This window comes from Oryzias melastigma, linkage group LG16 (assembly GCF_002922805.2).
Source record: "Oryzias melastigma strain HK-1 linkage group LG16, ASM292280v2, whole genome shotgun sequence".
NCBI classification, from domain to species: Eukaryota; Metazoa; Chordata; class Actinopteri; order Beloniformes; family Adrianichthyidae; genus Oryzias; species Oryzias melastigma.
The window spans coordinates 6,163,345-6,178,077 of record NC_050527.1 but is presented as its reverse complement, the minus strand read 5'-3'; the positions used below and the strand labels follow the sequence as shown (position 1 = coordinate 6,178,077).

At 37.5% G+C, this 14,733-nt stretch overlaps 3 protein-coding genes across 4 annotated transcripts; 2 read left to right on the top strand and 1 right to left on the bottom strand.

Annotated features, from left to right (window-relative positions):
• Nucleotides 1-133: 133 nt before the first annotated feature.
• LOC112143807 (lymphocyte activation gene 3 protein) lies at nt 134-2,379 on the bottom strand. Its single transcript, XM_036216093.1, has 8 exons — nt 2,224-2,379; nt 2,020-2,140; nt 1,714-1,934; nt 1,351-1,602; nt 995-1,273; nt 686-922; nt 478-599; nt 134-287 (listed from the first exon to the last, which is right to left on the bottom strand). The coding sequence occupies exons 1-8, from the start codon at nt 2,270-2,272 to the stop codon at nt 162-164; spliced, it is 1,407 nt and encodes a 468-aa protein (XP_036071986.1). The 5' UTR covers nt 2,273-2,379; the 3' UTR covers nt 134-161.
• Nucleotides 2,380-7,071: 4,692 nt separating this feature from the next.
• On the top strand, nt 7,072-9,041 carry mrpl51 (mitochondrial ribosomal protein L51). 2 transcript variants are annotated; one of them, XM_024267914.2, is made up of 4 exons: nt 7,072-7,301; nt 7,419-7,524; nt 7,909-8,016; nt 8,656-9,041. In XM_024267914.2, exons 2-4 carry the CDS (start codon nt 7,434-7,436, stop codon nt 8,850-8,852), a joined length of 396 nt encoding a protein of 131 aa, XP_024123682.1. In that variant the 5' UTR covers nt 7,072-7,301; nt 7,419-7,433; the 3' UTR covers nt 8,853-9,041. The 2 variants fall into 2 exon arrangements, with proteins under 2 accessions (XP_024123682.1, XP_024123680.1); XM_024267912.2 differs by having other exon boundaries at nt 7,073-7,245.
• A 1,180-nt stretch (nt 9,042-10,221) lies between these two features.
• zgc:92912 (uncharacterized protein LOC436805 homolog) lies at nt 10,222-14,733 on the top strand. Its single transcript, XM_024267915.2, has 5 exons — nt 10,222-11,734; nt 12,457-12,601; nt 12,686-12,844; nt 13,116-13,167; nt 13,702-14,733. Coding segments are annotated over exons 1-5 (375 nt in total). The 5' UTR covers nt 10,222-11,732; the 3' UTR covers nt 13,719-14,733.

The following is a 14,733-nucleotide window of genomic DNA, read 5'->3' as shown; positions in this document are numbered from 1 at the left end:
TTACAATTATTAAGAATATTTACAGATAAAAGAAGCATAATCTCAGCAGAATTGAATTATTGTCATCTTGAAGCAATATTTGCCCTTAAAATATTTACAAAACTTGTGCAAAAGAAAAAAAATGTCTCCCAACTGAATTGTGTAGCAAAATTTCACTAAATTCATTGAATTTCTTCCTGGAATGTTGTGATTTTTTTTGTCTGGGTCCTTCTTTCTCTCTCCTCGCGCTCGTTGGAGATGGTGTGAACGATTGTCTCCAGCGCCGGGTACTGAAATATTCTTTTCCTCTGTGAAAAAAATAGATTTATATGTTTATTAAAGGCAACTAACTTCCACACGTATCTGTAAATTCTTTATTCTTGTTAGCCGGTTTTTATCTGTCATTTTTTGGATTTTTATTTTATAACAATTAGGAAAACATCAGATTTTATTAAAGTTTGACTTGAAATAAATAAGTTAATTAAATAAATAATTTACCCTTTGGAAGTTTCTGAACATCTGAGCCAAAACCAGCAGAAGAATGACGAGCAGAAAGCTGAGCCCGATGATGGTTCCAGTGTTGTACGATCGCTCTTTTGAATCTTCTTTACTCTGAGCACCTGCAACAAGAAAAAATATGTTTTTTTTATTACATTATTTTGGTTAATTGGGTACTATATATCTGCTTATGTGGAAGAAAACTTACTCATAACTTGATGGTGATGTGTCACATTCCCCAAAAGTCCTTGTTTCCCGTAGTACCGGCATGTCACTTCATCCCAGTTGTCCTCCATCACAAAACTCTGTCCCCTCTGAATCCGTCCTTCTCTCAAGGTGCCATTCAGGTCATACTTTGCAGGAACCCACTCGTATTCTGTGTCCTGGCTGGTGTCGGTCAGTTGGCAGGTCAGCATCACAAAGCCTTTCCTCTTTGCCTGGACGACTGAGAAGAAAACAAAGCAATTTATAGCACAAATAATTACTTTTTCTTCAGCCTGAAGTTGGGAAAACTTACTTTTAGCGACGACGAGCTGCATCGTGCGAGTCAGTCTTTTTCCATTGATGCTCCCGGCACATCTGTATTTGCCTTGATCTTTGAGCTCAACTTCATTAATTGTGACGGACTGATCCCAGGAGGACAAAGATTGACGATTCAAGTCAAGATTTCCAAATCCCACTTTTTCCCAGGCTGTCTCCTTGGGGCTTAAGCCGGCCGAGAAGACGCAGGGTAGCGTGGCCGCTGACCCCAGCGCCGCATACACCAGGGTGTCATCTTTAGGTGGTTTTGTGATTCCTATAGATGAGAAAAAAGTTAACAAAATTGCTTCACCTGACAGATCAATGTGTGTGTGTTTTTTTATTTGTGCTCACCTCTCACAGACAGAGGTAGCGCGTATCGCCATTCTTTCGTGGAGTCTACAACACAGGTCCAGTTTCCCACCACCCTCTCTGTCACTATTTCCTTCACAACACTTTGTTCCCCGTTTGAGGAGATTTTGTTCTTCCATGTGTACCGACGGTTGTTCAACATCCAGCTAACAGAACCTTCTGTAGGCCAGGGGTTCACACGACAAGTGATGGACACGTCCTGTCCCCATAGAGGAGCTGCCGGAGAGATGGACACTGCAAAGGAACGCAGGCGAGAATAAGAAAAGTGATGCAGACAAAGTCATAGCTGCTGCTTCAAGATGGATTTAAAAGGAGTGTAAAGGTGGCAACAATTTGTGTTTTTACCTTGAACAACTCTGAGGAAGACTCGGTTTTCTGCAAACTGGTTTCCATAGTGCACTCTGCAAGTGTAAAGTCCTCCGTCGGACTCAGTCACTCTGTTGATGTGCAGGTTGCAATCCCCTTTGTCGAACTGAGCATGCGGGCACTGCACACGTGCACCCTCTTTTCCCATCCAGCTGGAGCCCCAGTACTGCAAACCGCTCCTTTCCTTTCTCCAGAGCGTACTGTTTCACAACAACAACTCCGTGTCACAAACAGGCAGACAGATTTGGGCACAAAAGGGAAATGAGAGAGGATGTCGGCTCTCACCCTCGGTTGTCTTTACTCCAGATGATGGCAGCTGTACTGCAGCGTAACGGGCTGCACTTACAGGGCAGAACAGCCTGAGAGCCCACTTCAATCAGAACTTCAGAGACCTCACACTGAGCTCCTACAGGAGAACCAGAAATATCAGAGACAAACATTCAGACTGAATATTACATTTTACTGTGCCACAAGTTTTCAAATAATTACCTGTAATAAGAAAGGAGATCATCCCAAAAATTAATCCTTTCATAAACATTTTGTCTTGTCTTGTTTGTTGGAGTTGAAATTAAAAAAAGTTTTAACGAGAACTTTTCTCTGCCGCCGTTGCTGCTCTTCAGTTTGCGTTTCACGTGTAGACGAGGTGAATTGTATTTATGTGAATCTGTGGGCGCACGGTTCGGGTTGTTCCTCTGAAGATCATGTGACTTCAGCTACAAGCCGCACTTTGATGCGGTCGACTATGTCAGCCTGGAAACTGTAAGATAAAGATGTAAACAGGGAGTCCCACTTCCTCCCACGGATTCTCTCAAACTTTTCCTTCTTTTTCTTTTAAGTCAAGCAACTTGCGTAACAAAGTGGTCTGTACCATTTGGTTGAATCTCAAGTTTGCAAACCCAAGAACAAAAAAAGAATAAATGACAGAAAATCATGACTTTTTTTTATTCTTTTAACACAGAAATGTTTTAGTATAAATCAAAACTTTATAAATTCTCTCCACAAACCACACGGATGTGTTTATTGTAGACAAACAATCTCCGCATCATTCAGGGAAACCCTCAGTTGTTGTTTTGAAACCGAAATGCCAAAACTGCTTCTCCAGAGCTCCTCGTCACGCCTGCGTCACTGCCAGGTATCGACTCTTCTAACCATTGGTTTGTGTTACCATTGCGATAAGCAGCATTGAGCTCACTGCTTCAGTTTGTGCTGCTGATAGTTATTCATGAGAGTGAATCATCTGCTCCATTCTCATTTGGCTTCTTTCCTTTTTGTTCATTCTTATTCAACTGCCACAGCAGTGAGAAGAAGGCCTACACAGTCAGGCTAACATTTACCACCTCAGGGTTTATCTAACCTCATGGAAGATGGTTTATTGTAAACATGACTGGTCAAAAACACACTAAACAAAGACTAAATTGAAGATTAGTTGCTTTATTCACTACATGACAAATTTTATTTGTCATAAACTACACATAAAAAGTGTTTTTATGAATTGTGAAAACAATGTTTTTTATGTCATTCAAATGTTTTTCTCCTATTTTTCAAATACAAACTAAACTAATTTATGCCTTATTAAAGCAATATAAAAAAAAATGTCCAGACAAATTTTGATTTCAAATTTTTTTTTTTACCAAAATCTTACTTAAAGTTTGCTGTGTTTGGAAATGGGAGATATTAGTGGTTGCAGAATGTTGGTATTTTGCAAATATAAGTTAGTTTTAAGTAGACTCAGTGTGCAAAATGTCTAACTATAGAGCAGAGTAAGTATGAGAGGAGCAACAATCAAATGACAGAAATGGCTTTTATAACCTTAAGTTTGATTCACTCTCAGTGAATCAAATTAGAAGTTGCACCATTTTTCTATTTTGGGGGCTGGGATTCAAAGAATTGTGATACCTTCGTCTGCAAGAGTTTTCAAATAATAAATCCAATAAAATTGTTTGTGATCATTTTAACATTTTGCTTTTCTGATGCAGAATGTTTTGCTGGTGTGGGAATAAATCTTTTTATTGCATGCACATTTTTTTATTTCATATTCCTAATAGCTGTCCTTATTAAAATACACTTTAACTATTTTAAAATCAAATTACATTTTTACACCATACTTAATATTTAAAGGGTTAAATTCACTGAGATAGAGAACCAGTTTTTAGAAAGTATCTACGTGTAAAAAATTACATTTTATGGGCAAAATAATCCGCTAACATATCAAAAATAAATACCTTCTTCTGTTGGCAGATTTAGTTTATTTTTAGAGAAAATTTCCTGCATTTATCATGACTTTTTTAAGAAAACAAACACAATATCTCACTAAAATGTTTAATATTAAATAAAATAAGTAAATTTGACTGGAGATTCTATGAATATAGTTGAAATATTTTGAATTCTTGCTCTGAGAGACTCTCGATATGCAGATAGACGGATAAGTAGATAGAAAGACGTCAAATAGTTGAATAGATAAACACTTGTGGGAGTGTGTGGGCACAGCCTGTTTTCATTTCCTATAGCAGCCATGTGACATTCTGGGTGACTGACACTGTCTTTGTTTCATTTGATCTACCCTGAACTTCCTCCTCACATCAAAGTCAGCGCATGTAAAAGTCAATGAGATGTGTATAAACAGGAACCCCCTGTCGGAGGGACTTATGCGTCACTGTATGGGGGTCTTTTCTACAGCTGATCTTCACTCCGAGGGGATCTGAATATGAGGTGACGCTGCTTTGAGAGAAAAGCCCCTCTAATGGAAAAACTTAAACACAGAGTTCAAGTAAAGCAGGTTTTCTATTAATATGTATGAGCTTGGAAAATAGTCAATTTGGTAATTTTTCTTCAGAAGATGAGCAGTAGTTTCCTCTCTGATTTTCTGACACATTTTTGCTCTGCTCTCTCTTGCACTAATCTGTAACTCTAAGTCATTCTGAAGTACTGAATAAATGTTACTGGCGATCACATTAACATTGACGCACACGGTTCAAAAGCTTTACCGGCAGCGGGATTGGATATAAATTGGTGATGTGTGTGGAAAAAAAAACAATCTCAAACATGCCGTGCCAGCATTTCTTCAAGCCCTGACGATAAAGCTACATGAGTGTGTGGATCTGTGGGAGACGACCTTGCTGTTTGATGAGAATGGACTCTTCTTCTGAGCCATTCAATCACCTTATTCATTTTTTTCTCAGCATTTTCCTAGTTCAGCATTCTACTTTTACCTGCACTCTGAGTCTCTGCATTTAAAACAGAAAAAAAAATCTAAGGCCTAATGAAATAGGCACACTTCCTGTACACTTACAGTAAAACAGCAAGCCTTCTCTATATCCTGCTGCAGAGCACAAATGGAACATGCTGTTTAATATTGTTTGTTTGGGTTAAGTTTCCACACGCTTGCAGATGTGTTAGCAAGGTTGAAAAAGTGACCAAGATCAGCTTTTATATTTTTTTAGAAATGATCAAATATTCCATCCATGCCTTCTGCAACAGTAAGACTGAAAGTATCACCATCTGTCAGCAAACGTTTTTGCATCTTCGTACAGTTATATAGAGATTTTAGAAGAATTAAAAAGGTCAAACGCTGTGGTTTCAAAAGTTTACAAATATTCAGTCTTGAAAATGTAATTCATTATTGCAGACTGATATAATGTTAGTATATATGAGGGGAAAAATAGTTTAATATATAAGCACTTATATGCAATCCCAGCTTGCATAATATAAATTCTAATAACCAGAAAATGCAACTTTTGACTTTTGCATGAACGTGTTAAGAACATTGCCTCCTTTTCAAAAAAAGTGCTTTTGTGTCACCAAAACAGTTTTTATCTGCAGTAAATCATTTGAAGAGAATGAAAGGTGCTGGCTTTAATGGAATATGTATAAGAAGGACACAACAAAATAAATGATTAAACCGAAGATTATGCTTGAGGCTTGTTTTGCAACCTCTAACATGTAGAATATTCACAAATATGGATCTAGTTAGACATTATGAGGGTATTAGAAAAAAAAAAGATCCTGCAAAAGCGATCTGGCCTTCACACAGTGCACACTAATATGAGAATAAAATATGTTATTTTGTTGTTTTTGTGAGGCATTATAATAGTTCTTGTGCTACATCATAACCAAATATGGTAACAAAGAAATTTCACTTAAAACATTAAAAAAAAAAAAGCTGTACTATTTTTCTTCTGCTTCCCAGAATTGTTGTTTATTTATAATTGACAGTGACAGTTAACATGTACCAGGGCTGTTTTCATTCGTCAGAACAAACCAAAGGGTTCACACTTTGGCCCACACAGTGGGCACACACAAGTCAGAAGCTGACTTCTTTTCTGTTTGTGCTTTCATTTATTAACTCTGCAAACATTTACAATTGGGATATATAAAAAGAACTGAAACTTTATCGCGAGACATTCAGCATTTGCTTGACTTCTAAAATTAAACTTATTAAAAGTGATGCAATTTAGAGGTTTTTTTTTCTTCAAAACAGACGGTAGAATCCAAATCTGAGGGCCCCAAATTTGGTACCACAAGGGGCCACAAGCGGGATTTCTTTTTGCCTATATGTGTGCTATGACCTCAAATATTTTGATGTTTTTTTTTTTTTTTTTGTGGACACTTTTTGATTTCCTTCCTCATTGTCTTTCTCTGTGTCGACTCTATGAAACACAACTGACAATTGGATCAATGAGTTGTATGGCTTACTGCTAATTTTAGGACTTTTAAAACAACCAAGTCCCAAGCAAGAACCTTTGCCTCTACATGTTTCACCGATCCAAGCTGTCAGATGTACACTCTGAACCGATGCATCACAGGGACACGTGGAGATGAAGAACAACACAAATCACTTCTATGTACATCAGAACCATCATCATTAAAAAGCTGTGCAGGTTGGAGATTTCCAGAAGTAGCTCACTCAAAGCGACTGAACAGTACTCAATTAAACATGTCCTTGAGAATAGGAGAGCAAAAAGTGTTCTCCTGAGCAGGCCACATTATATAACATTGATACAATTGAAATTCTTTCATGAAAGGTCAATACTTTGAATCTTTAAATTAATCAACTGTTCTTTTCCTTTTTGTTTCTCTTTTTCTTCTTTGTTGTTTGACATTCAGTGTACAGTAGGGTGCCAACACTGACAACAGTAGTTTGTTAAACTTTTCTACTTGACTCTTCCTATCTAAAAATATTATATTTCTAAGCAAAAGTCTTTATTAGCAAGCCAGTTTGTTTTAGTAATGTTTTCCCTTCTAATCTGTAAAATAAAATGAATATAAATACAAGAAAATGAAAAAGTATGAGAATAATTGTTTGATTTTGTCAGTTTTCTGTTTGCGCTTGCGCACTAAGGACTGTTCGCGCTGCATTGTGGGATTACTAGCAAAAATGGAGACAGCCGTAGGGGGCATGTTGAAACGTCAATAAAACTTGATCACAAGTTTTATGCCGCTACAATTTTCCTGCTGTAAAATAATTAGAAAAATATCGATTTGACATACAATTGTAAACACGCGCAGAATCAGGTAATGACTCAAAGAAGACTTTTTACTTGATTTGTTGAGAGAAGCTAAAGCTAAGGGTAAAGCTCTGCTAAAGCTAACGCTGCTAACGCTGTGGCGACTGGAGGACGAGTCAGCGCATAAAACCCCAAATGTCCTCGATTGTCTTGATCTAAATGATCGATTATTGATTACAGTGGAAAGCTGTGGACATGTCGGCCCTGGGAGGTTTGCTGAGAGCCGGGGCGTCCTTGTGTCAGTCTGCGGGGACTCTGCTGCACACAGCCAGGACAATCTCTACAGGTCAGATGCTTCAGTGATCCTGCTGCAGTTTGTGTCAGTTTGATGGGGGGAAAAAAAAGTGTAACTAAAGTATATACTTAATTTAAAAGCAAATACTAAACTAATTATGTATTTCTTAATTATTATAATGATCATTGTTCAGTTTTGATTGATTTCTTCACAAATGGAAAACACTCGTGTTTACTAAATCTGTATTTACATCTTATTTTTATTCACTAAATTAAACCAGATGAATCTTTATATTTCACATTGTATATTTTAATTAATAAATCTTAGTTTACCATGTTATGGAAGTCTGAATTTGTGGAGATTGTTCAATCTACAAATGTTGTAAAATATTCAACTATTTTGTGGTGACTGAGATAATTTTCTTTTTATTTTTAGGCACATATTGCCAGATTAGGATGCATGCTATTCCTCAACCAAAGCAGGTGGACAGGTGGAATGAGAAGAGGAGCATGTATGGAGTTTATGACAACATTGGAATCCTAGGTATGTGTTTTTATGCATGACATTTCAGTGAATTAAAAACAAAATACTGCAAAAAAGTACTTTACTATATAAAAAATGTATAATATTTTTATGTACAAGCATGGTGGTTTGGTGTAATTTATGTGTTTTTATTGCTATTGTTTTCCTTTTTTATTGTTTCACTGATTTTTACATTTTTTAGCTTTTATTATTTACATTTGGAAATTGTTTATTTCAAGCAATCAAAGCAAAAATAATAAGACAAACTTATTTATAAAGATATACTGTATATCAAACAGGATTATTTGTCATCAAAATGATTGCAAAATATCCATACGCCCACATAGACTAGTAAATAATTCAGTTATTAATCTTAGTAATAAAAAAAGACATATTAGCTCCTTTGCATATAGTACATGACATAATTAAACTATTAAATGTCAATATTAAACAGTATCCAAAAGACTTCAAGAGATTTCTTGAAAGGGAGTATAGACAATTATTATTTTTTTCAAATTAAATAAAGTTTTTAGTTAAAATATTTGTTGTTAACGACCATCCACTATCTACTGATGTTGTCCTTGTCCTGCTTTTCTTCTGAAATTATTTGTTTTTCTAAGTGACAAAGACCTTTATTTCCTGATGTGCATGTGTCTGCAGGAGACTTTAAAGCTCATCCCAAAGACCTCATCATCGCCCCCTGCTGGCTAAAAGGCTTTAAAGGAAATGAACTGCAGCGATTGATTAGAAAGAAGAAGATGGTGGGAGACAGAATGATGACTCTGGAGAGGCATAACTTGGAGAAAAGGATCCGCTTTCTCTACAGACGGTTTAACCGCACGGGCAAACACCGCTGATGCTAACCACAACACCGTGGCAAATGCAGGCTGTGAGGAGTGTCATTTCATATTCTGTGTAATGTACCATTTATCATTATTCAGCCAAGATTTATGTTTCACTTTTATTTACAGGGTAGTTCTTTCGCTAAAGAATATCTTCCTCTTTCAAAGAAAGTTGCATAATAAATTTTGAAGGAAAATTATAAATTTGGAATGGAAATGTTTTTTGTGCATATTTACATGCGACTGAGCACAAAAACTGATTGAAATTCATCAAGAAGCACATTGCTGCATTGCCCACACATATTTTAAGTGCGTTCAAATGTTGTTGTTGGTTGCACATATTTTTAGGGGTAATATATAAAAACATGACTGGTTAACACAATGGCAGGTGCATTTTTTTAACTGCAACTAAAGTATTTAGAAATTCAAAATAAATACTGCCAGAAAAAAAGTTCAGCTCTGGCGGCACCTATTTTAGAAAATTATATGTGAATATTCACTTTGTTTACATGAACTGCTTTGTTTTAGCATTTAAATAAGTTGTTTTACTCTGTTATCAAAGTCTTAGTGTGGTCGGCCTTAAAGAGTTTGGAGTTTTGAGTCTTTTTTTAAGTCATCAGTGGGTAAATATTCACATAGATAACAGAATGATAAGAACCTAAAAATAAAAATGAATCTATCAAGGAGAGACAAATATCCGCATTAATTTATCATCCTGTCATTTTAATAACCTTCAAGTTGACATGAACTTTTTCTTAAACATATCCAAAATATAAACAATCAATTTTAATTTTAAATTCAACACATTAGCAGTCAGATACCAGATAATTTTTGCCAAAGTCTTGAAATTGACTTTGGAGAAAACTTTTATGAATAAAATGGATCTAATTCAAATATCTCCATAAGTCAGTGAGGAAAAGCAGAATACAACAATTTAAAAAAAGATGCACATGCAGAAAATGCTTTATATGCTCCAAATATTAAGAAGAAAACAGTATAAAAATACTAAAACTAAATAATACTTAAATGTTCAAATGTGGTTTAGTACAAAAAGGAAAAATCTTGTGAAAATTATATTAAGCAAACAGGTTGAAAAGAAACAGTTTAAATTTTCCCTCTTGGAAGGTTTAAAATAATGTACTGGGTTAAAAAAAATCTATTTAATATCCATGGAGGAACAATTAAAGTAATTTAATGAATTATCCCAGGCAAAAAAGCTGTTTTTGCTAGTTCTAAATGTAAAAATAATTATTTCCATTAATCAGAGTTCCATCTTAGCTCAGTAAGTTCAATAAAAAACTTGTTTCTGTCCCCAAAACAATCAACTTTTGTATAAAACTCAACAAATACAATTGCATCCGTGGTTAAATCATGAACTTGGGAATCGAAATCGAATCTATTTTTAGTCTACAGCAAAAACAGGTTCTTTAAAAATGCAAAAGGTGAAAAAAATCTTATTTGCAGATTTTCGGCCAGTGGTAAGAAAAAATGTTACTAAATTCTAGTCACTAAAATATGTTTTCTCAACTTGAGATTCTTTTGTTACTAGAAAACGCTCTTGATAAAATAATTTTTATTTCAAGACAGAATATGTTTTTTTTTTATTGAAACATGGGTCTATTTACTTTCTTAAGGTTATGTTTTTTGTTTTTGTTTTTTTTTAAACTTAATCCAAGCTTTCCAAATTTCTTATTTAGAGTGGCGTCCATGTTGTTGATGACCACACAAATAAATATTAGTCAGTTTCCACTTTTTTCTTTTTAAAAATAAAGGTCGCAGATGGCAAGTGATCATTCTGTGTAAGGCTTCAGACTATATTTTAGCACAGAATTACATGACAATTAGATCAAATGGTTACAGAAAAAATATAAACCTCGAAAGGTTTGTTCAGTTAAATTTAAATAAATTTAAAGCCTAGACAATTTATTTTATCCAAAAGAAAATTAGATTCACTGTTTAAGAAATCTAAGCATCTATAATGGGCCTTTTAGTTCTATTTGGTTCGGTTCTCTCACTTTTCTCAAACGCAAACATCATGGAGTGAGGAATCAAACGTGTTAAAGGAGGGGAATGTGATGCAGGAGGAGGGTAAGAAGTGGGGCAATCCCGTCCAGAGAAGGAAAGAGTGGAGTCAACACAGTACCGCAGTGTCGTCCCGCCGCCCCATCCGACACGGAGAGCTGCAGCACTGCAAAGTCTGAGGGGAGGCAGAGCAGGGGAGGGGAGGGGGGACTGCACCGCCGTTCCAAGTCCAAGTGAAGAAAGAAGGCAGCAGGAGAGACGCATCACTGCAGTTACCCACAGCGCCGTATACGCAGAGAGGAAGAGGAGGGATGAAAGTCAGACTGCACATTTGTCACCTCTGTACTTTTTCTGCTCCGATTTGAAACTGCAGGATTCTTTTATTTATTTATTTGTATTCTTGGACAGCTTTCAGAAGACTGCAGCGCCAGCCAATCAGCGTCAGCATCCGGGAGCAGCTCTGAACACTCAGCATCTCTTGGAGGAGCTGGATGCAGCGCGCGGGACCCACCATCCGCGTCTCTCCTGCAGCGGATTAGGATTTACAAGTGAAGCCCCCTTCACGCGCCATCTCTCCTTTATCACCCCGACCCGTTTACGCGCGGCTGTATTGCGGTACTTTGCTGACTCGCTGGAAGAATCCGCTCCACTGCGCCAAAGAAGACCCTCCGCCCTCACTTCCTGCAGCCTCTTCGCTGATTAAAAGTTGTGTTTGGACAAGTGCCTGGAAAATTGCATCTTTTTTTTCTAAATCTTGGGGATATTTTCTTTTCTTTTTTTTATCCCTCCATCCACTTCAGACCCTCCCCTCTCCAGCCTCCCAGCGCGCAGCCGCCCCTCCTCCGTGAGTCAGTTCTAACAGCTGCATAGAAGATGTGAGTATTAATGCGGCTTTCCTGCTGCGGCTCCCCCCCACCCCCCTCTTACATTAACTAAAGGCAGCCAAAGTCGAGATTCATTATTTGAATGCATTTTTTCTTAATTTTCAATCATGAAACTGTGCGCAGGTTTTTATTTATTTATTTATTTGTTGTATTCGCTTGATGGATTCTGCTGACGCAAGTGAAAATTTCTGCCTCAGCTCTGGTGAATTATTTATTCTGTGTCTGAGGTTAACAGCTAGTTAAACTAAACGCAGGGTTTTTATTGAAAGAAAATTCTTGTTGGGTGAAAAGTTTTCCATCCGTTTTGCTTCTTACATCATCTCCATCACTGTCCAAATATTGTTTTTTGTGTCATAATTGTATCACTTCCTGCTTTATTATTCCTACAATTTCATCATCTCGTTCTTTATTTAGTTTTTTGGTTTATTTTCCTACTAATTTTGCTCTCCGCTGCATCTATTAATACCTTTTTTTCCAAAGTTCTTGTTTTTCGAAGCACTTTTTTAAAACATTTTTTACTAAAGTTTACTATTTACTTACTAAAAAGTATATCTGTTTTTTCATTATGTTGTTTTTTTCTATCTTTTCCTCAAAAAATCTGTTAAAATATGAACTTAAATATGTAACTTATTGGGTCAGGTTATAGGAAATGCAGCAAAATGTAAAAGTTATTTTAAAAAGAATTGTGAAAAATTGTATCCATTTTTTTTCAGGTCTGCTCCAGATGCCGCCCCGCCAGCTGCAGCTCCAGGTGCTCCAGGAGCACCGGGCGCAGATGGAGCTCCGGCCGGTCCACCTGCCCCACCCAACACCTCCAGCAACCGCAGGCTACAACAGACACAGGCCCAAGTTGAGGAGGTGAGCAAGACGAAAATATCTGGACATTTTTATCAACCTAAAACTGAGATGCGAGAAATGCAGTTTATCTAAATGCATTTGCAGGTAGTGGATATCATGCGCGTGAACGTGGACAAGGTTCTGGAAAGAGACCAGAAGCTTTCCGAGCTGGATGACAGAGCAGACGCTCTGCAGGCCGGAGCCTCTCAGTTTGAAAGCTGCGCAGCCAAGCTCAAAAATAAATACTGGTGGAAGAACTGCAAGGTGGGCACATGAGAGCGTGACGGTTCATTACACAAACTCCTGACGAAGAGACACGAATATTGTAATCTCTGTTGAGCATATGTCAGTTTAAAGTCAGAGAAACGCACATACAACTACAGGATGCTGAACGTGCTAATGAGCTGCTGTGGAAGCAGCTCTGAAGCTTCAGGGCAGAAGGAGAAAACTCATCAATTAGTGCAGTTTTACCTGAATATTATTGTCTACAAGCGGCTCTGATCTCGTTTTTTTTTTTGTGGTTTTCATTTTTCAGATGATGATCATGATGGGGATTATTGGAGTCATTGTGGTTGGAATAATATTCTGTAAGTAGAACATGGCTTTAAGCTTGATAATGCAGATTTTAGTGGTGAACGTACCTGCTGCCTCTCCTCCCACAGTTATGGTCGCATGTTTGTGTTAAATCTGATGACACAAATGAGTCACTTCATTAGTGCTGCTGAACACTGCACGTTCCATCAAAGAAAAACTAATTAGGTGACTTTTTCTCGGTTTGCAAAGAGTCCAGACATTAATCTTTCTCAGAATCTTCTCAGAACCAGTTCAGAGGCCTTGTGGTAGAGTGTCCGCCCTGAGACTGGAAGGTTGTGAGTTCACGTTCACCCTGAGTCATACCAAAGACTTTAACAAATTTGCTTGACAAATGGATCCCAAGTGCAGCTGTGTCTGCAGCTCACCGCTCCCCCAGGGGATAGGTCAAATGTGGAGAACAAATTTCTATGTGTGTCAACCGATGGGACTTTAACTATCAGAGTGTTCTAGAGACTAGATTTTGACTTAAAACAACCAAAGTATGGACAGATTTTTGCTCTAATGCTCACTCTCTTCTCCATCTGCAGTGTACTTCTTCTACTGAGCTCTTCCCATCACCATCGATGGACATGAACTTCAGGAGGATGTGGAGGGGAAGAGGAAAAAAAAACAGAACTAACCCAAGCGCCACTCCTCTCCTCCCCTTTTTTCAGCCCTTTCTTCCCTCTCTTCTCAGTCTTCCATCAAACCGTCTCGCACTCAGACATGACAGTAGTTACCATAGATGCTCTCGTCATCGTGTTTGAGCCTCCTCTGTTCTCCATGAGGTCCCGTTCATGCTCCCCTCTCTCTTCTCCTCATGTTTTATTGAAGGCTGCAACATGCAGAATGAAAGAGAAGGAAGGAGGTAGAGGGACGGTCATTTTTTGAGAATATAAAGATGGAAGACTATGAGTTTGTAGTCTTCAATCCAGTCAAGCCAAAGCTTTTTTCTTTGTTATTCTTGTCTGCTAACTAACACGCTCCGTTTGGTCATGACTGCTGCAATCATTGCTGCTTACTAACAGCTGTTAGATAAACTTTATGTTGTTTGCCTGCTGTGAATTTGTCCAAAATCAGCTTTGAAGCTTCTTTTCCCTAAAATTTATCTGATAAGCTTTTACCAGTAACTTTTTCCATTTCCTGTCTAACTTCCTGTCACATGAGAAACTCGTACAAAATGATGACAAGAAAGGAGAAATGCAAAAAAGGGACCTGGGGAAGGAGGAGGTGATTCAGGGAAAGGGGGTGGGAGTATTGAGTAGGAGTATCCTGCATAAATAAGAAACCTAATTTAGAATTGATAAGTAGATATCAATTGTAGATAATGTTTGTCTGAGTTTTTTAGGTGGAATTATGATCTAAAACACTAAAGAAAGCGGACAATCTCCACACAGAGACACGAGGGGGACTGGAAATCCTGGGAGGAAAGCCTGGTCACTCCGGAGTGGACAGTCACAGCCATAGACAGATGTAGCATTATGCCAAACTAGCTTGTTTGGATAGTTTTTGCTGTCTGAATTTAGTTTTAAAAAAGCAGGATGATGGGAGAAAGAACAGGATTAGGAAACTCTGAGTCA